The 26124-nt window shown below is 43.7% G+C and overlaps 1 protein-coding gene across 2 annotated transcripts in view; it reads left to right on the top strand.

The window, feature by feature from the left end:
- Positions 1-26124, top strand: part of LOC139561737 (sushi, von Willebrand factor type A, EGF and pentraxin domain-containing protein 1-like) — a 207787-nt gene that overhangs the window by 49867 nt on the left and 131796 nt on the right. For both annotated transcript variants that reach the window (XM_071379004.1, XM_071379003.1), the window contains exons 2-3: positions 205-460; positions 5003-5179. In XM_071379004.1, the coding sequence (XP_071235105.1) occupies positions 205-460; positions 5003-5179 (433 nt within the window). The remainder of the gene's footprint in view (positions 1-204; positions 461-5002; positions 5180-26124) is intronic.

Genomic DNA, 26124 nt, shown 5'->3' with positions numbered 1-26124 from the left:
CTAAAATGTATCCATGTCAGTGATGTTGGAAATATATTGGTATGTTGGTCTGCGTTCCGAGGAATGGTATCTTTCAAACCACATGAATGTGTTTACTATATTCATGGAGTTACAGTTTTCACTCTCACAACACCTGATCATGATCCAACAACTTCCACCATTCATTCACACGTGTTAATTATTCCAATCCCTCTCCCCCCGCAGCAAATCCTGCGTCACTCGCGGGCCAACGCCACCAAGGTGATCTTCCTGATAACGGACGGCTACTCCAACGGGGGCGACCCTCGCCCGGTGGCGGCCGCTCTGAGGGAGCAGGGGGTGGAGATCTACACCTTGGGGATCTGGCAGGGGAACATCCGTGAGCTCAATGACATGGCCTCGCATCCCAAGGACCAGCACTGCTACCTGGTACACAACTTCGCCGAGTTTGAGGCCCTGGCTCGCCGTGCGCTGCATGAAGGTGAGGTGAATGAGCAACTGAATAGTTTGAGTACCAGTCTTTTCACTCTTTGCCACTCCTTGTCAAGTCTAAACTTGTTGTATTCAGCACAATGACGAATACAATTTTATTTGACTCTCGTGTCATGCCAAATATATTTTCATAAAGGAGTGGCAAGGAGTTTAATGATAGCACAAGAGACTGGTACCCAGACTGACCCTTGAAGGCTTGAATCAGGTTTTACAGTACTATGTCAATGGGAGATTTGTGGGAAGGAAAGGTTGAGTGGAAGATGTTTTTCTCAACTTTGCATACAGGTAGCCCATTGTGACTAAGATATATAAAGTGCATTCGGAAAGTATTCAGACCCCTTGAGTTTTTCCACATTTTGTAACGTTACAACCAGTACATCACCGGGGTCAAGCTTCCTGCCATCCAGGACCTCTATACTAGGCGGTGTCAGAGGAAGGCCCTAAAAATCATCAAAGACTCCCCTAGTCATAGACTGTTCTCTCTGCTACCGCACGGCAAGCGGTACCGGAGCGCAAAGTCTAGGTCCAAGAGCCTTCTAAACAGCTTCTACCCCCAAGCCATAAGACTCCTGAACAGCTAATCAAATGGCTACCCAGACTATTTTCACCCCCCCCCACGCTGCTACTACTCTGTTATTATCTATGCATAGCCACTTTAACAACCCTACCTGCATGTACATAATTACCTCAATTACCTCGACACCGGTGCCCCCACACATTGACACATTGACTCTGAACCGGTACCCCCTGTATGTAACCTCGCTATTGTTATTCACTGCTGCTCTTTAATTATTTGTTTTTCTTATCTCTTACTTTTTTCTTAATCATTTTTTTTAGGTATTTTCTTAAAACTGCATCGTTGGTTAAGGGCTTGTAAGTAAGCATTTCACTGTAAGGTCTACCTGTTGTAATCAGCGTATGTGACAAATACAATTTGACTTGATTTTGATTTTATTTATTCTAAAATTGATTAAATCGTTTCCCCCCTCATCATTCTACACACAATAACCCAGAACGGCAAAGCGAAAAACAGTTTTTTAGAAATATTTGCAAATTTATTACAAATAAAAAACGGAAAAATCACATTTACATAAGTATTCAGACCATTTACTCAGTACTTTGTTGAAGCACCTTTGGCAGCGGTTACAGCCTTGATTCTTCTTGGGTATGACGCTACAATCTTGGCATACCTGTATTTGGGGAGTTTCTCTCATTCTTCTCTGCAAATCACCATGCTTCACCGTAGGGATGGTTCCCTTCAGACGTGATGCTTGGCATTCAGGCTAAAGAGCTCAATCTTGGTTTCATCAGAGAATCTTGTTTCTCATGGTCTGAGAGTCCTTTAGGTGCCGTATGGCAAACTCCAAGCGGTCTGTCATGTGCCACTGAGGAGTGGCTTCCGTCTGGCCACTCTACCATAAATGCCTGATTGGTGGAGTGCTGCAGAGATGGTTGTCCTTCTGGAAGGTTCACCTATCTCCACAGAGGAACTCTGGAGCTCTGTCAGAGTGACCATCGGTTTCTTGGTCACCTCCCTGACCAAGGCCCTTCTCCCCCAATTGCTCATTTTGGCCCGGCGGTCAGCTCTAGGAAGAGTCTTGGGGTTTTCAAACTTCTTCCATTTAAAAATGATGGAGGCCACTGTGTTCTTGGAGACCTTCAATGCTGCAAACATTTTTTGTAACCTTTCCCAGATCTGTGCCTCGACACATTCCTGTCTTGGAGCTCTATGGACAATTCCTTCGACCTCATGGCTTGGTTTTTGCACAGACCAACACTGTCAACTGTGGGACCTTATATAGACAGGTGTGTGTCTTTCCAAATCATGTCCAATCAATTGAATTTACCACAGGTGGACTCCAATCAAGTTGTAGAAACATCTCAAGAATGATCAATGGAAACAGGATGCACCTGCACCTCAATTTCCATTCCAAAATTAAATCTAGAATCGGTTTCCTATTTCGCAACAAAGCCTCCTTCACTCATGCTGCCAAACATACCCTCGTAAAACTGACTATCCTGCTGATCCTTGACTTCGGCCATGTCATTTACAAAATAGCCTCCAACACTCTATTCAGCAAATTGAATGTAGTCTATCACAGTGCCATCTGTTTTGTCACCAAAGCCCCATTTACTACCCACCATTGCGAACTGTATGCTCTCGTTGGCTGGCCCTCGCTTCATATTTGTCGCCAAACCCATTGGCTCCAGGTCATCTATAAGTCTTTGCTAGGTAAAACCCCACCTTATCTCAGCTCACTGGTCACCATAGCAGCACCCACCCGTAGCACGCGCTCCAGCAGGTATTTTTCACTGGTCACCCCCAAAGCCAATTCCTCCTTTGGCCGCCTTTCCTTCCAGTTCTCTGCTGCCAATGACTGGAACGAATTGCAAAAATCACTGAAGCTGGAGACTCATATCTCCCTCACTAACTTTAAGCACCAGCTGTCAGAGCAGGTCACAGATCACTGCACCTGTACATAGCCCATCTGTAAATACCTCATCCCCATACTGTTATTTTTTTTTTCTCCTTTGCACCCCAGTATCTTTACTTGCACATTCATCATCTGCACATCTATCACTCCAGTGTTTAATTGCTATATTGTAATTATTTCACCACTATGGCCTATTTATTGCCTTATCTCCCTAATCTTACCTCATTTGCACACATTTTTCTCTATTGTGTTATTGACTGTATGTTTGTTTATTCCATGTGTAACTCTTTGTTGTTGTTTGTGTCGCACTGCTTTGCTTCATCTTGGCCAGGTCGCAGTTGTAAATGAGAACTTGTTCTCAACTGGCCTACCTGGTTAAATAAAGGTGATATAAAATAAATAAATAAATACATTTCGAGTCTCATAGCAAAGGGTCTGAATACTTATGTAAATAAGGTATTTCTGTTTTTTACTTTTAATACATTTGCAAAAATCCCTAAAAACATGTTTTTGCTTTGTCATTATGGGGTTTAGTTTTTATTGAATCCATTTTAGAATATGGCTGTAACTTAACAAAATGTGGAAAAAGTCAAGGGGTCTGAATAATTTCCGAATGCACTGTATATATATAGAAATTCCATCCACATCTTGCAGACAGTTTGCTCTGTACATCTAGCCAACACATAACATCAGAGTAAAAAAGGAGGTAAAATACTTCGGTGCTGGAGTCATCATTTTTCAGACGTCAGTTGCATCGGTCCATAAAACAACAACATGCAGCACCGAAGCCATCTATGCAGCGTCCCAAATGGCACCCTATTCCGTATATAGTCCTATGGGCCCTGTTCAAAAGTAGTGCACAATAAAGGGAATAGTGTACCATTGGGACACAGCCTATGTTAGAACCTAGACGGTGGTAAATCTGTCCTGTTAGACAGAGAGAGGGATAAGGTTGTCAGACATTCATCCCAAATGGCACCCTATTCCCATTATAGTGCACTACTTTTGACCAGTGCCCATAGGACTATATAGGACTAGGGTGTAATTTGGGACGGATCCAGTGTGAGCCATGGCAGCCAGTGCATGTTATCAAGCCTGCCGTTTGTCTGTTTTACTGACTCTCCCTCTCCAAGTCTACTCCTCGCCGCTGCCAACCCCAACTCAAGCATCAGCCCCTCAGCCCCATAGCTTCCACTCCAGCCATTGAGTCCATTGCACCAGGCAAGCTCAATCGAGTGTACTTAACATTTTTGAAAGTGTTCAAATGCTATTTGAACCCAGGTCTGCTTTCTCTACCTCTGCCAACCTCTGGACCAAACACCATCCTCAGCCATGTGTGAAAAACATCTGGCCCACAATGCTCTTTGATTGGTTCCTGCTTCTCAGAAAGAACAAACAATGGCTCAGCCAAACCTGCTCCCTTTGTCATTATTTATGTATGAGGCAGATAAGCATGTCTAGCCCTAGCTTAGAGTACATGACATTTCCACCAGATTCATCAACACAGATGTGTTTATACAGTAGTAGGCCAATTTACGGTAATCTACTCTGTTATCAGGATTGGAGTAAACTACAGTTATCAGTAAAATGACTCAGGAATGTTTTTTCCCACCAGTATATTGACCTCTTCCAGTGGCCTTTGGTTTGATTAATTGGTTTGCTTATATCACAAAATCTCTCTCTATCTACATTTACATTTACATTTAAGTCATTTAGCAGACGCTCTTATCCAGAGCGACTTACAAATTGGAAAGTTCATACATATTCATCCTGGTCCCCCCGTGGGGAATGAACCCACAACCCTGGCGTTGCAAGCGCCATGCTCTACCAACTGAGCCACACGGGACCACGTATCTCCTCTCTATCTCCTCTCTCTCCCCTCTCGCTTTCCCTCTCCTATCTCATCACCCCTCGCTCCTCTTTTAGTGAGTTGATCCAACCCTCCACTCATTCCCTCTCTTCTCCACCTCTCCTTTCTTTCCATCTCTCCTCTCTCCTTTTCTATGGACAAGCAAGAAGTTTATGAAATGATGAAAATATTTACAAATATCCTCGGGTGACCTTTGACCTCTGCGTCGACCCTTGTCTCCCCTCAGACCTGCCGACAGGAAGTTACATCCAGGAGGACCTATCCCGCTGCTCGTCTCTGTGCGAGGCAGGTTCGGACTGCTGTGACATCATGGCCAGCTGCAAGTGTGGCACCCACACGGGCCAGTACGACTGTATCTGTGAGAAGGGCCACTACGGCAATGGGCTGCAGCAAGAGTGCACAGGTAGGTCACAGATGTAGGGGAATGTGCCCAGTATGGACCATAGACATAGAGCAGTTTTATATCTATGGTAAGGACAGCCATGTCAACTCTATTCTTGTTGCCTCGTGAATAAAAATGTAAGCATAAAATTACTTAAAAAATAACTTTTTGGAGTGTGGACCCTCTACAATGTGTCTAATGGTTTCATCTTGGTGTATGCACCAGTTCTGTGCACAGTGGTTTCAAGAACTGTTGTCAATAAGGACATCGCTGTTGTCTTTGGAGAGTGACTGAATGTGGTGATGGATGGTGAAGATAACGGTGTGATTTCAGAGGGTTTCAGCCTGGGCTATCTGACTATTTCACCTCTGAAAACAGACCACTTAGCCCCATGATGCCTGTCAATCAAATTCAATCAAATGTATTCTATACAGTGCCCTGTAAGCTCACAGTGAAAGGACAAATAACCAAGTGTCATTGATTCACTAAGGAGGCTGTGTAGCCAGTCAGTGCTGAGATCCTGATCAACAAATACAGGATTTCCCCAAGGTGTAGGAGCTGACCTTGGAGCCGTGTGTGTGTGTGTGTGTGTGTGTGTGTGTGTGTGTGTGTGTGTGTGTGTGTGTGTGTGTGTGTGTGTGTGTGTGTGTGTGTGTGTGTGTGTGTGTGTGTGTGTGTGTGTGTGTGTGACGATCGATCCTAGACCTATCCGTGTGTAGAGAGGCCTGGCGGGGGTCTGTGACAGACAGTGATGTGTGTTTGTGTGCATTAGGTCTCAGATGGCCTAGCTCTCCTTCTCTCTCTCTCTCTCTCTCTCTCTCTCTCTCTCTCTCTCTCTCTCTCTCTCTCTCTCTCTCTCTCTCTCTCTCTCTCTCTCTCTCTCTCTCTCTCTCTCTCTCTCTCTCTCTCTCTCTCTCTCTCTCTCTCTCTCTCTCTCTCTCTCTCTCTCTCTCTCTCTCTCTCTCTCTCTCTCTCTCTCTCTCTCTCTCTCTCTCTCTCTATCTCTCTCTCTCTCTCTCTCTCTCTCTCTCTCTCTCTCTCTCTCTCTCTCTCTCTCTCTCTCTCTCTCTCTCTCTCTCTCTCTCTCTCTCTCTCTCTCTCTCTCTCTCTCTCTCTCTCTCTCTCACACACTCTGGCTCTCTCTCTCTCCCCCCGTTGTGCTGTTGCAGCCGACATGTTTTAAATACTGGCCCTGAAATGTGCTGAGGGCATCAGGGTCATCAACGGGAACGACTCCCAAATCATAATCAGATGTTATGGAGACAAGAGACTGTCTGCTTATTAATGGCTGTTTAATTCATTGCAGAGAGCCAGAGAGCAGACAGTGTGTGTGTTTAAGCAGGCAGACAGAATCTGAGGAAGGAAGACGCTGTGTGACACACAGGAGGCTGCTGAGGGGAGGACGGCTCATAATGTCTGGAACGGAGCAAGTGAAATGGCGTCAAACACTTGGAAACCATGTGTTTGATGTATTTGATACCATTCCACTTATTCTGCTCCAGTCATCACCTTGAGCCCATCCTCCCCAATTAAGCTGCCTCCAAACCTCCTGTGGTGTGACGCTAGGCTAAACCGCAGGTTACTGCTTCCTGTGTGTCGCTCTCTTCTTCTGCCTGTCTAGCCAATTGGCAGGCTAATCTCACCACCCTCAAAATGTCCAAGGCAGAACTTATATGTTCTATATATAAAGGTGTTATACAAACATTTGTATTTGTATTTTTTGGAAAGATAAAAACAGCAGTCACCTATATCATGCATTTCTGCCCCATATACCGTCCATCGTTAGGAAGATCTCTTCCTCAGGATTTCCTATTGACCTTGTGCTTCTGAAACACCACCAGGCTTGGCCTAGTGAAAGGTGTTGTGGTAGTTATGGGTAACGTCTGTGCTGCTGTTAGCAGGGTTAGTGTTGTCTAAACTTTAGACTCTGAACTACTAGAGATGGGAAGTAAGTGTTTAGAGGCCTACTACTGTGGATGGGGGTGAATGTCAGGTTCTTCGGTAGCTTGAAGTACTGGACTGAGGAATATTTTAGTTTGGACAGGGAGGAGCTGACCTTGAGCGTGTGTGTGTTTGGACTTGTTTTACTATTCTTGTGGGGACCAGGTGGGGTTTAGGGTTAAGGTTAGAATTAGAATTAGTGTTAGGGTTAAAATTACGTTAAAGGTTAGGGTTAGGAGCTAGGGTTAGTTTTAGGGTTAGGAGCTAGGGTTAGTTTTAGTGTTAGGAGCTAGGGTTAGTTTTAAGGTTAGGGTTAGGAGCTAGGGTTAGGTTTAGGATTAGGAGCTAGGGTTAGTTTTAAGGTTAGGGTTAGGAGCTAGGGTTAGGTTTAGGATTAGGAGCTAGGGTTAGGTTTAGGATTAGGGTTAGGAGCTAGGGTTAGGTTTAGGGTTAGGAGCTGGGGTTAGTTTTTAGGTTAGGGTTAGGAGCTAGGGTTAGCTTTAGGATTAGGAGCTAGGGTTAGGTTTAGGATTAGGGTTAGGAGCTAGGGTTAGGTTTAGGATTAGGGTTAGGAGCTAGAAGGTGAAATTAAAAAATAAATAAAAAGGTTAGGTTTAGGATTAGGGTTAAGGTTAGGTTAGGTTTCTGGGTTAAGGTTAGGTATTTGGGTTAAGGTTAGGGTTAAATTTAGAGTTAGGGTTAAAGTTAGGGTTAGGGTTAAAGTTAGGGTTAGAATACGGGTTAGGGAAGGAAGACGCTGTGTGACACACAGTGCCTTCGGGTTAGGTTTAGGGATTAGGGAAAATAGGATTTTGAATGGGACTGTGTGGTGCGTCCCCACAAGGTTAGCTGTACAAGACGGTGTGTGAGTGTGTGTGTGTGTGCATGTGCATGTGCGTGTGTGCGTGTGCGTGTGCGTGTGCCTGTGCCTGTGCGTGTGTGTGTGTGTGTGTGTGTGTGTGTGTGTGTGTGTGTGTGTGTGTGTGTGTGTGTGTATGCGCTTCCCTAGGAGGGACAATCATGTGGAATCACAGAGCGACTTTTTCACTCTGACAAATTGGTTTGATTGAATTAGCTAGAATTGATTAAAGTATTGAGAAAAGATCTTGGGTATGTGCTGTGTGTACAGTAGAGCTAACTGTGTCCTGTCTATTCTCATAAGGAAAATAAAACATGTCTGGAATGTGATGAGATAGACAGAAAATAGAAGAAGCTTCTTTAAACAACATGTTACTTTGCGTCAATAGAGTCCCCATCCTCCTTGGCCACCCGTCAATTACTAATCTAGCCTGATCCCAGATCTGTTTGTGCTATCATGACCATGACCATAGCAATTGGCAAGACAGCACAAACATATCTGGGGCCAGGCTACTAAGTCACATGACTGAAAGGGAAAACATGACACTGAGTGTACTCCTAGTCCATACCAATAACAGTTGTCAGGTCTAGCCTGAAGCCAGAGAATGGAGAGAATGTGATAGATGCAGTGAGAGGATAACATCTCCTTCTCTTCCTCTCTTCCTCTCACCCTGGCAGGACTATCATAGCCTGGGAGGACAGGGAGGATGGAGGGGGGAGGAGAGAGAGAGAGAGAGGGAGATACAGTGCCTTCGGAAAGTATTCAGACCCCTTGATTTTGTCCACATTCTGTTACGTTACAGACTTATTATAACATTTATTAAAAGTTTTTTCCCCACATCAATCTACACACAATACCCCATAATTACAGAGAAAAAACAGGTTTTTAAGACATTTTTGCAAATGTATTGAAAATAAAAAAACTTAAATATCAGGAAAGTATTCAAACCCTTTACTCAGTACTTTGTTGAAGCACCTTTGGCAGCGATTACAGCATCGAGACTTCTTGGCTAGGACACTACAAGCTTGACACACCTGTATTTGGGAAGTTTCTCCCATTCTACTCTGCAGATCCTCTCAAGCTTGTTCAATCAGGTTGGATGGGGAGCATCGCTGCACAGCTATTTTCAGGACTCTCCAGAGATATTAGATCGGGCTCAAGTCGGGGCTCTGGCTGGGACACTCAAGGACATTCAGAGACTTGTCTCGAAGCAACACCTGTGTTGTCCTGGCTGTGTGCTTAGGGTCGTTGTCCTGTTGGAAGGTGAGCTTCCGCCCCAGTCAGGTCTTGAGTGCTCTGGAGCAGGTTTTCCTCAAGGATATCTCTGTACTTTGCTCCGTTCATCTTTCCCTCGATCCTGACTAGTCTCCCAGTGCCTGCCGCTGAAAAAAGAGATGGTTGTCCTTCTGGAAGGTTCTCCCGTCTCCACAGAGGAACTCTAGAGCTCTGTCAGAGTGACCATCGGGCTCTTGGTCAACTCCCTGACCAAGGCTCTTCTCCCCCGATTGCTCAGTTTGGCCGGGCGGCCAGCTCTAGGAAGAGTCTGGGTGGTTCCAAACTTCATCCATTTAAGAATGATGGGGTCCACTGTGTTCTTGGGGACCTTCAATGCTGCAGAAATGTTTGGCTACCCTTCCCCAGATCTGTACCTCGACACAATTCCTTCGACCTCACAGCCTTTTTTTGTGTTGACATGCTCTGCCAACTGTGGGACCTTATATAGACAGGTGTGTGCCTTTCCAAGTCATGTCCAATCAATTGAATTTAACACAGGTGGACTCTAATCAAGTTGAATGTTCATGTAAATAATGTATTCTGTTTTTTTTTTAAATAAATGTGCAAATATCTCTAAAAACCTGTTTTCGCTTTGTCATTATGGGATATTGTATGTAGTTTGCTAAAAAACTTTAAATCAATTTTAGAATGAGACTAACGAAATAACGTGTGGAAAAATTCAAGGGGTCTGAATACTTTCTGACGGCACTGTATATGGAAGTGGAAAAAGATAGGGAGGGTAGAGAGAAAATGTGAAATAGGGCAAATGGACAATGGGAAAGAGAGAGGGAGAGAGAGAGAGATGTAAGAGGTAGAAGTTAAGAGTCATAGGTCTGTGATTAGCTTGTCCGTGTTCCCTAAATAACTATAGACCCTTTGATGTCCATGATGGTGTGTGTGTTTGTGTTTGTGTGTGTGTGTGACGCGTGCCAGCTGGAGTGAACCCAGGACTCCGTCTCTCTCCATGGGGGGCCATTTATTTCCTCTAAGCTCACAGGGTAAATATTTGCTCTCGTCCGATTGGCCGGTCCAGATCCCAGGAGGAAGAAGCCTCGAGGTGAACATAAATCCGACGGTCGAAATAAAAACTTCAAAAAGGAGAAAAAGGAAAGGAGTCTTGGATATGCTGAAGAGGACAGGGAATTCCAGGGAAGAGGATGAATGTTGCAATCCTTCTTTGTTTCACTCTTCCCCCTCCTCATCCTCCTCTCCTATCCTCTAACCCCGTGTTAGGTTTCCTGTGTGTAGTACTAGTAATACACTGTAAATACGATCGGGAAAAGCATTTGGTATGAAACCAGAGGAATGCATGAGAACCCCTAACACTCCATTAATTATCAGAGACTCTCCAGCTCTTCTCTCCTCACACCCTCACTCTGAGTCATGTATCAGCCAGGTCAAACAGACAGACAACAGCTACAGTGTTCAGTATCTCAGGGTGAAAGAGGAATGGTTCCAGAGACAGACAGGGCCTCGAACCATAGAGAGAGAATCGCCAGGCTTCAACTTCAACTGATGTACTCCAGTCCCAGAGAAAGTCAGCGAGTTAGTTGCTTAGAAAGACAAAAGATCGGAGACAGAGCTACGATCTGTAGAGTGAGAATCACTGGGAGAGAATGAGCTTCAGTTCACTGATGTACAGATGTAGGATCTTAATTTGATCACTCTTTTGTTGCTGAGGATTAATGCACAGCAGGAAATGCAATCGTGTAGTGTATTTTAGTTTTTAAAAGGCTTCTAAAGTTTGTCATTTCCCCTTTGAAATGTCAGACTTGATTTTCCCTTACGAAAAAGGTATCAACCCCTACAAAAATGTCCATTCATTAAAATCCACATAATAATTCACATTTGTTGTTGCTGCAGGATTAGACGAGTCTGTAGACGAGTCCTGAGCCAGACATACAGTGACGGAAATGCTAAACTTTTCCACTGTACTTCTGATACCTCCCTGGCTCCATCTGAAAAGACAGGTTCTGGCAAACATCAGTAACGATGTCTTGTAAATGACCTGCTTTGCATTCATTTGAGCCAACCTAAACCAAATATTTCCTTCTTGACTAATACATTCGTCTTTCATAGCTAATCTGAACCCAGGTCAGGTTTTGATGTTAGCTTCTCTGTTTTGACTACCAGGAAAAATCCACTCATAAACTACACTTGGAAGATCATTTTTTTTACTGCACTGTTAATACAGTCCCAAAAGGTTTTGGTGAAGTTTTCGAGATATTTGAGTTTTTTTCCTTTAAGTATATAGTCACATATATGTCCTAGTACGACCCATTCACACACAAACACTAACAACCTGGAGCAACATGATACAGACCATGCCTTAGGAAGCAATACAATACACGTGTTTACATTGTCAGACAACATGCTGCATATATACACACACACACTTCTCCAGCTGTGTCTGTATGTACACAGTGCATTCAGAAAGTATTCATACGCCTTGACTTATTCCACATTTTGTTGTGTTACAGCCTAAATAACCCCCCAAAAAATTATCTCACACATCGACATACAATACCCCATAATGACAAAATGAAAACATGTTTTTAGAAATGTTTGCAAATATATTGAAAATGACCCCTGAGTCAATACATGTTAGAATCACCTTTGGCAGTGATTACAGCTGTGAGCCTTTCTGGGTAAGTCTCTAAAAGCTTTGCACACCTGGATTGTAAAATGTTTGCACATTATTCTTAAAAAAATTATTCAAGCTCTGTCAAGTAGGTTATTGATCACTGCTAGACAGCCATTTTCAAGTCTTTACATAGATTTTCAAGCCAATTTAAGTCAAAACTGTAACTAGGCCACTCAGGAACATTCAATGTCATTTTTGTAAGCTACTCCAGAGTATATTTGGCCTTGTGTTTAGGTTAATGTCCTGCTGAAAGTCCTGCTGAATTTGTCTCCCAGTGTCTGTTAGAAACCAGACTGAACCAGGTTTTTCTCTAGGATTTTGCCTGCGCTTAGCTCTATTCCATTTATTTGTATCCTAAAAAAACTCCCTAGTCCTTGCCGATGACACGCATACCCATAACATGATGCAGCCACCACCATGCTTGAAAATATGATATGAAATATGAAGTGAGGTACTGTGTTGGATTTACCCCAAACATCTTTGCCACATTTTTTGCAGTTTTACTTTAGTGTCCTATTGCAAACAGGATGCATGTTTTGGAATATTTTTATTCTGTACAGGCTTCCTTCTTTGCAATCTGTCATTTAGGTCCTTCTTTTCACTCTGTCAATTAAGTTAGTATTGTGGAGTAATTACAATGTTGTTAATCTATCCTCAGTTTTCTCCTACTACAGCCATTCAACTCTGTAACTGATTTAATGTCACCATTGGCATCATAGTGAAATCCCTGAGCTGTTTCTTTCCTTTCAGGCAACTGAGTTAGGAAGGATGCCTGTATCTTTGTAGTGACTCGGTGTATTGATACACCATTCAAAGTGTAATGAATAACTTCACCATGCTTAAAGGAATAGTCAATGTCTGCTTTTTATTTTATTTACCCATCTACCAATAGGCACCCTTCTTTGCGAGGCATTTTTTGCATCTTTGTTTGAAATTCACTGCTCGACTGAGGGACCTTACAGATAATTGTATGTGTGGGGTACAGAGATGAGGTAGTCATTCAAAAATCATGTTAAACACTGTTATTGCACACAGAGTGAGTCCATGAAACTTATTTAGGCTTGCCAGGACAAAGGGGTTGAATACTTATTAACTCAAGACATTTCAGCTTTTCATTTTTAATTAATTTGTAAAATCTTCTAAAAACATAATTCCACGTTGACATTATGGGGTATTGTGTGTAGGCCAGTGGCATCAAATCTCAATTTAATCCATTTTAAATTCAGTCTGTAACACAACAGAATACGGAAAAGCCAAGGAGTGTGAATACTTTCTGATTGCACTGTATGTGTGTATGCATGTGGGTGTTTGTGTGTGTCTGCAAAGGTTATGTAAGCGTATCCACGAAGGATCTCTTCCTAAATATGAGGCCCCCCCTTCCCAACAACCAATGGCAATGTGCCCACAGAAAAAAAACACTGACTTTTAGTCCAAAATAAAAGCTGAGGAGTTGCTCAACAAATGTTGGAGCGTCGGTCCAAAACACTTTTTTGGCAGCGGTGACCATCTCAGCGAATGCCTGAGATTCTCTGAGGATATGAAGAGGTCGTAGGGTCAAGAGGGGGTCTCCTAATTTATTCAATTGATAGGCTGGAGGTTTAAAGGTTTAGATTTGTGGATTCTCCATTGTTGTTGATCGTTGAGGAGGAGAATCCTTGGCTGTATCCCAATATTGCGCTACTTTCGACCTGGGTGTCACATTGTATAAATGATTGGAGACAGGCGCAGGAATTTATAATAGGGGGGTTTAATATTCCACCCAAAATATACAACATGCCATGAAAAGGCACGGGGACGAAGCCCAAAACAAACTCGTATACAAAAACACAGGGATGTAACCCAACAAAAGAGCGAGGTAAAACCTCTAATAAATACACTGGATGAGACCCGTAATAACAAGATCACAATAAGCACAGCACGAATGCCGAAATAACAACGCACAGGTACTCACAGACGCACAGGTACTCACAGACGCACAGGTACTCACAGACCAACGGACATGGGAACAATTACCGACCAAGACAATGGTGAACAGAGGGTATATATATACAATTACTATTCAGGGGAATGGGAATCAGGTGTGCGTAATGAGACAGTTCAGTAACACCTCCGGAGCTGGTGAACGGAATGAGCAGCAGTACCGGGGGAATCCGTGACACTGGGCCCATAGTACCGGGGGAATCCGTGACACTGGGCCCACAGTACCGGGGGAATCCGTGACACTGGGCCCATGGTGTTCTAATCAAACGTAGTGCACTAGGGAATAGGGTGCCATTGCTTTGGCTCTGTTGTAGTAGAGGGTGCCAGTGCCCCTCTCTCAGTCAATGGACAGATGGACTGAAACAGGACCAGACTGGCCTGGCGCTATCAGAGAGACAGACGGACGGATGCACAGAGCGGATTGGCTGAGTTATCTGAATGAGATCTACGGAGAGAGACCGAATGTCAGTGTTAGAATAGAGACATGGAATATGTGATCCTTGTTAGAATCTAATGAGAAGCACATCTGATTCACAGTCCTGTACACTGAGTATCACCTATCACCATCAGGACCACCAGCATGCGCCGCTTTAAAAGACATATAGACTATTATAAAGGTTTAATTGATGCCTTTGAGAGAGGGGGACTGTGATGTAGGACAGGGACATTGTGAAAACCCTGTAAAACAAACATAGCTGTTGTCGTAAAATGAGAGAGAGAGAGAGAGAGAGAGAGAGAGAGAGAGAGAGAGAGAGAGAGAGAGAGAGAGAGAGAGAGAGAGAGAGAGAGAGAGAGAGAGAGAGAGAGAGAGAGAGAGAGAGAGAGAGAGAGAGAGAGAGAGAGAGAGAGAGAGAGAGAGAGAGAGAGAGAGAGAGAGAGGTTGCAGCCGTGAAACTGCCAAAGCCTCACTGCATCATTAACACTCCCCCATCCATCCCTCGTTCCTCCATGTCCTCCCTCTCTTCCCTTCTCTTCCACCCCATCCCACCACCCTCAACCATAAAAAGAGGAGTGAGTTTACAGGGTGATATAAAAGAGCCATTACACACATTAGAACCCTCCCTGTTGAATGTGCTCTAATTCCTCCTCCTGGGGGCCCAGGTACAGTGGAAGCTCACGCATCAAGGAGGCGAAGATAGCACCAGGCATGCTACACAAACATGATGTCTATAAACATGCTAAACACACACACACAACGTCTAATAACATGCTAACAACACACACGACGTCTAATAACATGCTACACACACGCACCATCTACAAACATGCTACACACACACGTCTATTAACATGCTACACACACACAATGTCTATAAACATGCTACACACACAATGTCTATAAACATGCTACAGACACAATGTCTATAAACATGCTACAGACACAATGTCTATAAACATGCTACACACACAATGTCTATAAACATGCTACAGACACAATGTCTATAAACATGCTACAGACACAATGTCTATAAACATGCTACAGACACAATGTCTATAAACATGCTACAGACACAATGTCTATAAACATGCTACAGACACAATGTCTATAAACATGCTACAGACACAATGTCTATAAACATGCTACAGACACAATGTCTATAAACATGCTACACACACAATGTCTATAAACATGCTACAGACACAATGTCTATTAACATGCTACACACACAATGTCTATTAACATGCTACACACACAATGTCTATTAACATGCTACAGACACAATGTCTATTAACATGCTACACACACAATGTCTATAAACATGCTACAGACACAATGTCTATTAACATGCTACACACACAATGTCTATAAACATGCTACAGACACAATGTCTATTAACATGCTACACACACAATGTCTATAAACATGCTACACACACAATGTCTATAAACATGCTACACACACAATGTATATTAACATGCTACACACACAATGTATATTAACATGCTACACACACAATGTCTATAAACATGCTACACACACAATGTCTATTAACATGCTACAGACACAATGTCTATTAACATGCTACACACACAATGTCTATAAACATGCTACACACACAATGTCTATAAACATGCTACAGACACAATGTCTATTAACATGCTACACACACAATGTCTATAAACATGCTACACACACAATGTCTATAAACATGCTACACACACAATGTATATTAACATGCTACACACACAATGTCTATTAACATGCTACAGACACAATGTCTATTAACATGCTACACACACAATGTCTATAAACATGCTACACACACAATGTCTATAAACATGCTACACACACAATGTATATTAACATGCTACACACACAATGTCTATTAACATGCTACACACACAATGTCTGTTACATGCTACACACACAATGTATATTAACATGCTACACACACAATGTCTATAAACATGCTACACACACAATGTCTATAAACATGCTACAGACACAATGTCTATTAACATGCTACACACACAATGTCTATAAACATGCTACACACACAATGTCTATAAACATGCTACACACACAATGTATATTAACATGCTACACACACAATGTCTATTAACATGCTACAGACACAATGTCTATAAACATGCTACACACACAACGTTTATAAACATGCTAGACACACACAGTCACACACACAAACTTCTGCTCACTGCAGACTCAAGCCTGACACGTGGCAGTGTAATGCCCTGTTTGACTTTCAATTCACGCAATTTTTGTTTGCCCTCTTTTTGTCCGTGGGCCTCTCGGGCTCTACCGCTCTCTCTCTCTCTCTCTCTCTCTCTCTCTCTCTCTCTCTCTCTCTCTCTCTCTCTCGCACTCTCTCACCCTATTCTCCCTTCTCCTTTCACCCTGACCCCTATTTCTCTCGTTTTGTGTACTCTCTCTCTCTCTCCTCTCCCTCCGTCCTGACCCCATCTCTCTAGGTGTTGTGTTAGTGTCAGGGTGTCAGGGTGTTCTGTGGTCTGTCCAGCGTTAGCTTCTCCAGGGAGAGGTGATGAAGAGGGCCACACACTCCATCTGAGGCCCAGGGGCAGGGGTCATCATGGGGGGAGGATTCAGGAAGTTAGCATCTGCACTCTGGAACAAGGCCCACTCTCTCTCTGTCTCTCACTCTCATCTCCTTTCATCTCTCTTTCTCTTGGTTTTTTGTCTCTCTCTCGTTCTCTCTCTCGATCGCACTCTCTCTCAATCTCATACACTCTGTGTGTAATCTCTCCCTCTTTCTCTCTCTGTTGGTCTATCCTTCTCTTTATCTATCATTCCCTCTTTATCTCTCTCTCTCTCACTCTCTTCCCCCATCATGTCTTTTCTGGGTCCCCTATCAGTCAAAACCAGGGCCCATATGAGTGAACACAACTCCTCTGCCTGAACTCAGAGCCAACCCACCCCCAATGAACCCCCCTGTCCATTCCTGACACCCCGGCCTGTCTACACCCCTACTCTTAAAACAGGAATGTTCCACAAGGAAGGAAGTGTGTGAGTGTGTGTGTGCGCATGAATCCTTGCATGTGCTACTGTGTGTGTGTGTGTGTGTGTGTGTGTGTGTGTGTGTGTGTGTGTGTGTGTGTGTGTGTGTGTGTGTGTGTGTGTGTGTGTGTGTGTGTGTGTGTGTGTGTGTGTGTGTGTGTGCGCGTTGCATATGTATGGTGTTGTACCAGAGGGATTGGACGATGTATAGTGTCCTTTTAGTGTCCATGTTCTCTAGTCAGTTAACACCTCCTGTTGTTTAGGTTGTCTGAGATACAGAACTCTGCTGCTGCTGCTGCGTGTGTGTGTGTGTGTGTGTGTGTGTGTGTGTGTGTGTGTGTGTGTGTGTGTGTGTGTGTGTGTGTGTGTGTGTGTGTGTGTGTGTGTGTGTGTGTGTGTGTGTGTGTGTGTGTGGGTGGGCGTGTGTGTGTTGACCTGATAGCCAGCGAGGTGAGACAAGTGGTCTCACCAACAGCAGACATGCATAAACATTCTTGAGTAAGGGGAAGCTGGTTCGATGTTGATGATGTGTTTTCCTGTGTGTCAAATACACCAGATATTGTTGTTGTTGGCAGGGGGAGGGGCTCGTTTTGGAAGTGGGCTGCTCATTTGACGGCACATGGAGCAGGCCTTTGCCGAGAAGCTGCTTAAATACCAGCCCCTCGTGGCACTGGGACAGCCTCGAGTGGCGGTACCAGCTGGTGGTGCTGATTTTTGGCAGTCTCGGCCACATACACAGGCTTGCAGTGCGTGGCGTCCAGATTGCGGGCCTGACAAAAACTAGGGCAAAGCAATTGACTAGGTACTGCTCTGTTTCAGCTGTCGTGGGCAGTCTAGCTGTTTGGAGAAGGAGGTGCTTTCTGTATCCTTCAGTGCCCTGCACAGAGGGACCTTTGAAATGTTTGGATCCTTTTTTTGTCAATTTGATTAGTGGATTCAAATAAAGTATTTAAAATGTGTGTGTGTTTGTGTGTGTGTGTGTGTGTGTGTGTGTGTGTGTGTGTGTGTGTGTGTGTGTGTGTGTGTGTGTGTGTGTGTGTGTGTGTGTGTGTGTGTGTGTGTGTGTGTGTGTGTGTGTGTGCTTTCTAATTCCCCCAAGTCATCCTTCAGATCACGTAACTAAGAAGTATAAAAACATTCTTAGCCAACATACTAATGAGATTTATATATGAATATGAACAGTAAGGGCAGTTTTGAGTGTAATCCCTTTTGTTGATTGCGTCATCATTTTTATTCTCATATTTCTCAGCACAGAGCGTCCTTTAAAGTCAAACTGACCCATTGTGTAACTCATTAACTAGGAACAACCTGTGTTTTGGCTTTTGTTTTGTGGTTGCCTTGCTTTGCTTTGCTCTCACATTGGACTAACTCGGCGTCTTGGAAACAGGAAACGTAGGCTGCCTCTCAAATGGCACCCAATTCCCTATATAGTGCACTACTTTTGATCAGAGGCTCTATATTTGTATTCTGTATAGGCAATAGGGTGCTATTTGGGACACAGCCGTAATGTGCAAGACAGGATAGTTCAGGCTGGCCTTGAAAATCCAGGAGAGGTAAGTAACAATTTGGGTAAACTCAGATTGCTATGGGAATGAAATGCAGTAAGCTGCTAAACAGCTAAACAGGGACTGAAAGACAGATGTTGGACGACAGTTCCTATCCAATCAGGAGGGGAGAGAGAGAGAGATCCGAAAGAGGGTTTTTTCCATGAGTCTCCCCCCCAGATGCTCTGTTCTTGGCCAGATGGGCAGCGGTATCCTCCCTCCTCATAAGACATACCAATAGTTCTCTATGGCTCTAAATCTAAGCCTTTGATTTCGCGATATCTACAATGCTAACATATGGATTTTTTTAAAGATAGTCATATCTTGGATCTTTTAGCTATTTGATTGTGAACTTTAGGACTCCTGTAGGTATAAAAATATACATATACATTATATGACCAAAGTATGTGGACACCTGCTCGTCGAACATCTCATTCCAAAATCATGGGCAATAATATGGAGTTGATCTCCCCTTTGCTGTTATAACAACCTCCACTCTTCTGGAATGGCTTTCCACTAGATGTTGGAACATTGCAGCTGGGACCTGCTTCCTTCCATTCAGACACAAGAGCATTAGTGAGGTCGGGCACTGATTTTGAGTGATTAGGCCTGGCTCACAGTAGGTGTTCCAATTCATCCCAAAGGTGTTTGATGGGGTTGAGGTTAGGACTCTGCGCAGACCAGTCAAGTTCTTTCACACTGATCTCACCAAACTATTTCTGTATGGACCTCGCTTTGTGCATAGGGGCATTGTCATGCTGAAACAGGAAAGGGGCCTAGCCCGAACCATGAAACTAAGGGGCCTATCCCGAACCATGAAAAACAGCCCCAGAGAATTATTCCTCCTCCACCAAACTTTACAGTTGACACTATGCATTTGTGCAGATAGTGTTCTCCTGGCATTTGCCAAACCCAGATTTGTCCATCGGACTACCAGATGGTGAAGTGTGATTCATCACTCCAGAGAACGCGTTTCCACTGCTCCAGAGTCCAATGGCGGTGAGCTTTAAACCACTCCAGCCGACGCTTTGCATTGCGCCTGGTGATCTTAGGCTTGTGTGCGGCTGCTCAGCCATGGAAACCTCATTACATTAAGTTCCCGACGAACAGTTCTTGTTCTGACGTTGCTTCCAGAGGCAGTTTGGAACTCGGTAGTGAGTGTTGCAACTGAGGACAGACAATTTTTACATGATACGTGCTTCAACACTCAGATGTCCTGTTCTGTGAGTTTGTGTGGCCTACCACTTCGCGGCTGAGTCGTTGTTGCTCCTAGACATTTCCAATTCACAATAACAGATCTTACAGTTGACCGGGGCAGCTCTAGCAGGGCAGAAATTTGACAAACTGACTTATTGGAAAGGTGGCATCCTATGACGGTGCCATGTTGAAAGTCACTGAGCTCTTCAGTAAGGCGATTTTATTGCCAATGTTTGTCTATGGAGATTGCATTGCTGTGTGCTTGATTGTATACCCCTGTCAGCAACGGGTGTGGCTGAAATAGCCAAATCCACTAATTTGAAGGGGTGTCCATATGCTTTTGTATATATTTGGGGGGGATAAAATATTGAATTTGGCCTTTACTGTTATAGCCCATAGAAACGCATTGTATAACACATTCATAAATTGCAAAAAAAAAAAAAAATGTATCAAGAGGAATAAGGTTTTGAAGTGCTTTTCCTATATCTTGGAGATATTAGAAAACTCATGGATTTGCAAGTTTTTTTGTTGCTATATTTAATCACTTTGTTTATGGCACTTTTTACACCTTATTAACTTTTGTGCCATTCTTACAGGGTTACCTTCCCCTGAGCTTGTGTAGGTCATGGAGCAAAACAAGTGAGTGAGTGTTTACCTGTCGATGTTGGTGACTTATTAGTTTGTAACTCAAACGGTTCGGTCTGAACAGTCGGTTTTGTGAGAACACATTTTCGAAATTAGTACTTGGGTGTCTGAAAGTTCAGACGACTGCTTGTGGATGTTGTAGAGCAAAACATATGACACTGTTGTGTTCGTGAGAGTCGCTAGCTTAAACTGTTCGGGTTTTACTTACCTAACGTAGCAGGCGTAAAAGAACCTGAAACTAGATCCTCTACATACTGGTCTTGACGAGAAGAAATAAAATGTTGGGGGAGGTTCTCTTCTGCACTGTTCAACCAATCCAGTAAATGTGGAGGAGGAGTTAAAATGGAGTGTCACCTTGTTAACGTCCAAAAGAGGAAGTTGCATCACAGGCTCTCTTTCCACTTCCCCTGAAAACCAGAACATCCGGTTGTTGGGGACTTGGCAGATGCTAGGGTTTTACAGAAAATTTTGTGACGATTTTCTTGTCCGGATCCTCTCATGTGTAGAAAACACTGCTTTCAACAAGCTCCATGTTATGGAATAGGTGCAAACTTTATATCGGCGGAAAGAGAGGATTGAGCTGCAGCCAATGAAACAGTAAGTCTCTAGCATAAACACATAGGGAGCTATTCAATATAAAAATGATGTCATGCTAGAGTCATTATCTTTGGCTACAGCCTCTGAATTTCACAAGGCCTTTGTTTGATTTTGGAGTGGTGTGCGTGTCTGCTGTTGTCAATGCAACCTGTCACGAAAGGTCACAGCTGTCACTGTTGATGACTGAGAAAATGACTGAGGGGCCAGTGATGGGGGCTTGAAGTGTCTGTGTGTGTGTAGGTGTCGTCCTTTTGTGTCTTCTCTAGGATCACTGCATTGACCTATGACCTACTGTATGATCCTAGGAAGTAGTGCTGTATGCTCAAGCTTAACTTGTCCACTGTATCAGTTGACTTTCCATTTGGTATGAACTATTCTGGTGATCTAAAGACAATATGTCACATTGAGGTGTATACAATATGTTGTTAATTTAAGCCAGTTTGCTACAGCAGGAAAACAAATCCTGCAGCAACAGAAAATGTTAGGGCAAATCAAGTCTCAAGTTCTCAAGTGAAAATATATTTTTTTGAGGCCTTTTTAAACCTTGAATAGACTACAAGTTTGTGTTTCCTGCTGTGCAGAAACATTCTCAGCATCAAAAGAGTGATCAAATTAAAATCCTACATCTGTACAGTACCTTGTGAATGTACATTTGACTGTTTCCCCCCTGGTTTGCTGCACATTTTCAGCGGCAGATTGAGGTCTTAAACGTGAAGTCATGTTAAGAATGCAAAGTGTCCTTTCATGTGAATGTTTTTTTATCTCTGTTAATAAAAACACAGGGATTTAAAACCAATCCAACGGAATCACAACAAGAGCCCTTGTCTGGCCACAAGTGGTGTGGCTGCGGTCCAGAGTTAGAGTGTTCAGATTTATGTTTGACTTGTTCTGTCTCAATTGTTAGTCTTAGAAGAGAACAGGCAAATAAGGTATTTCAGTTTTGTATTTTTAATACATATGAGAAGAAAATATGTAAAAACCTGTTTTCACTTTGTTATTATGGGGCATTGTGTGTAGATTGATGAGGGAAAACAATAATTTAATACATTTTAGAACAAGGCTGTAACGTAACAAAATGTGGAAAAAGGGAAGGGGTCTGAATACTTTCCGAATGCACTGTATCTGGAAACACAAAACCCCCATTTTTAAAAGAAGGACCACAGGGATTGCGCCTGTGCAACAGTAGATATTAAGTTTAACATATATTTGTATTGTACATTTGATCAAGACTTTAAGATAACTAAGGTTATTTTCAGACAACCAACAGAATAGCAATGATTTGTACATTCCCCAGTTGCTCCCCACATGGGAAGATAGAAACACAGACTATAGGAAAACGCTGGTGGCCTTTTCGCTGAGGGGGGAATTTGTTAGACTCAGCAAATCTGTCACTGTTATTGGGGACTGAGATGCGGAGATGTGCTGGGTATTCTTCTGGATTCACTTTCAGGGTTTCCGTTTGTCTGTTTGAGATCCCACTAATGGATTACAGGCTCCCCATGGTCTCCAGAGAAGATTTCTAGACTTCTTTGGCTTCTTGAGTGACTTCTTTGGCTCTTACGGTTAGTTCATGAGCTAGACTAAATAACTTACTTTATCATTTTATGAGCAAGAAATGATGGCGATGAATTTGTCTGGTACTGTATGTTGTTTTGTTGAAAGTGATGCACATGGAAATCATTACACTAACCTCTCTAGGGTATGTGGGACGCTAGCGTCAACAGCCAGTGAAACTGCAGGGCGCCAAATTCAAAACAACAGAAATCCCATAATTTAAATTCCTCAAACATACAAGTATTTTACACAATTTTAAAGATACACTTGTTGTAAATCCAGCCACAGTTTCCGATTTCAAAAAGGTTTTACGACGAAAGCACACCAAAAGATTATGTTAGGTCAGAGCCAAGTCACAGAAAAACACAGCCATTTTTCCAGCCAAAGAGAGGAGTAACAAAAAGCAGAAATAGAGATAAAATTAATCACTAACCTTTGATGATCTTCATCAGATGACACTCATAGGACTTCATGTTACACAATACATGTATGTTTTGTTCGGTAAAGATCATATTTATATCCAAAAATCTGAGTTTAGGCGGGACGCTACTGTCTCACTTGGCCAAAAGCCAGAGAAAATGCAGAGCCCAAAATTCAAATAAATTACTATAAAAATCTAACTTTCATTAAATCACACATGAAAGATACCAAATTAAAGCTACACTGTTTGTGAATCCAGCCAACATGTCAGAATTCAAATAGGCTTTTCGGCGAAAGCAAACGATGCTATTATCTGAGTATAACACCATAGTAAACAAAGAGAGAGAAGCATATTTCAACCCTGCAGGCGCGACACAAAACGCAGAAATAAAAATATAATTCATGCCTTACCTTTGATGAGCTTCTGTTGTTGGCACTCCAATATGTCCCATAAACATCACAAGTGGTCCTTTTGTTCAATTAATTCCGTCGATATATAGCCAAAATGTCCATTTATTTGGCGCGTTTGATACAGAAAAACACCGGTTCCAACTTGTGCAACGTGACTACAAAATATCTCAAAGGTTACCTGTAAACTTTGCCAAAACATTTCAAACTACTTTTGTAATACAACTTTAGATATTTTGTAACGTAAATAATCGATACAATTGAAGACGGGATGATCTGTGTTCAATACAGGATTAAAACAAACTGTAGCTAGCTTTCTGGTCACGCGCATCTAATAAACAGTACACTTGAAGTAAACCCTCTTTCAAGATGGCCGTACTTCTTCATTACACAAAGGAAAACACCTCAACCAATTTCTAAAGACTGTTGACATCCAGTGGAAGCGGTAGGAACTGAAAGAAAGTCCCTTAGAAATCTGGATTCCCAATGAAAACCCATTGAAAAGAGAGTGACCTCAAACCAAGAAAAAATCTGAATGGTTTGTCCTCGGGGTTTCGCCTATTAAATAAGTCCTGTTATACTCACAGACATGATTCGAACAGTTTTAGAAACTTCAGAGTGTTTTCTATCCAAATCTATTAATATCTTCTGGGGATGAGTAGCTGGCAGTTTAATTTGGGCATGCTTTTCATCCAAAATTCCGAATGTTGCCCCCTACCCTAGAGAAGTTAACATTTTAGTCATTTAGCAGACTTACAGGAGCAATTATGGTTAAGTGCCTTGCTCAAGGGTACATCAACAGATTTGGGGGGATTCAAAGCAGCAACCTTTCAGTTGCTGGCCCAACGCTTTTAACTTCTAGGCTACCTTCCGCCCTCCTGCCATCCTCCTGACATCCTCCTGCCATCCTCCTGACATCCTCCTGACATCCTCCTGACATCCTCCTGCCGCCCTCCTGCAACCCTCCTGCAACCCTCCTGCCATCGTCCTGACATTCTCCTGCCACCCTCCTGACATCCTCCTGCCATCCTCCTGCCATCCTCCTGCCGCCCTCCTGCAACCCTCCTGCCATCCTCCTGACATCCTCCTGACATCCTCCTGCCGCCCTCCTGCAGCCCTCCTGACATCCCCCTGCCGCCCTCCTGCAGCCCTCCTGACATCCTCCTCCCATCCCCCTGCCGCCCTCCTGCAGCCCTCCTGACATCCCCCTGCCGCCCTCCTGCAGCCCTCCTGCCATCCTCCTGACATCCTCCTGCCACCCTCCTGACATCCTCCTGACATCCTCCTGACATCCTCCTGCCATCTTCCTGATATCCTCCTGCCACCCTCCTGACATCCTCCTGCCACCCTCCTGACATCCTCCTGCCATCCTCCTGCCACCCTCCTGACATCCTCCTGCCATCCTCCTGCCACCCTCCTGACATCCTCCTGCCATCCTCCTGACATTCTCCTGCCATCTTCCTGATATCCTCCTGCCATCCTCCAGACATCCTCCTGCCACCCTCCTGCAGCCCTCCTGCCATCCTCCTGCCATCCTCCTGCCACCCTCCTGCAGCCCTCCTGCCATCCTCCTGACATCCCCCTGCAGCCCTCCTGCCATCCTCCTGCCGCCCTCCTGCAACCCTCCTGCAGCCCTCCTGCCATCCTCCTGCCACCCTCCTGCAGCCCTCCTGCCATCCTCCTGACATCCTCCTGACATCCTCCTGACATCCTCCTGCCACCCTCCTGCCACCCTCCTGCCATCCTCCTGCAGCCCTCCTGCAGCCCTCCTGACATCCTCCTGACGTCTTAGGCCTAAACTGCTTCTAACACCCTGCCCCTGTGTGTTTAGAGGATTGATATCTCACACACATTTTCATTGGATTTAGATGTAAATCCTATATTCTCGTTCCTCTTTCTGTAGATATTGTTACCATTCTAACCATGCCTAGTAAGAGTTTGAAAGCACACATGTAGCTCTGAGGGTTGAAGGCCCGTTGTGCTCCGCTCTGTGAGGTATTTTAACCTGGGCCTGGGCGCACTCTCTCCAATTGACAGATAATCTGGACTGGACTGCAGGGGTTTTAGGCTGGGTTTCTGTACATCACTTTGCTATATCAGCTGATGTAAGAAGGGCTATATAAATACATCTGATTTGATTTGACCCTTGACGGCCTACTTCCTGACCAAATGGAGGGTATCCATAGGAGTCAGGGGTCAATGGACTTGTCACTAAGAGATGGAAACCAGTCTCTTTGCGGGTCATTGGGGGCTGAAGCAGATGTGCTAGCTCTTGATTCACTTTCAGGGTTTCCATCAGTCTTTTCCAGTCTCAAATCGACTGTCAGTTGGTTTTCTTGGCTAAGGTCAGTTATTTCTGAGCATATTTCATCTATCACAGTGTGTAGTCTGGTACATTTCGCTGGTACACATTTAGGAAATTCACAA

This window comes from Salvelinus alpinus, chromosome 31 (assembly GCF_045679555.1).
Source record: "Salvelinus alpinus chromosome 31, SLU_Salpinus.1, whole genome shotgun sequence".
Lineage (NCBI taxonomy): Eukaryota > Metazoa > Chordata > Actinopteri > Salmoniformes > Salmonidae > Salvelinus > Salvelinus alpinus.
Note: the sequence above shows the minus strand (reverse complement) of the source record. Positions and strands in the feature narration are given on the sequence as shown.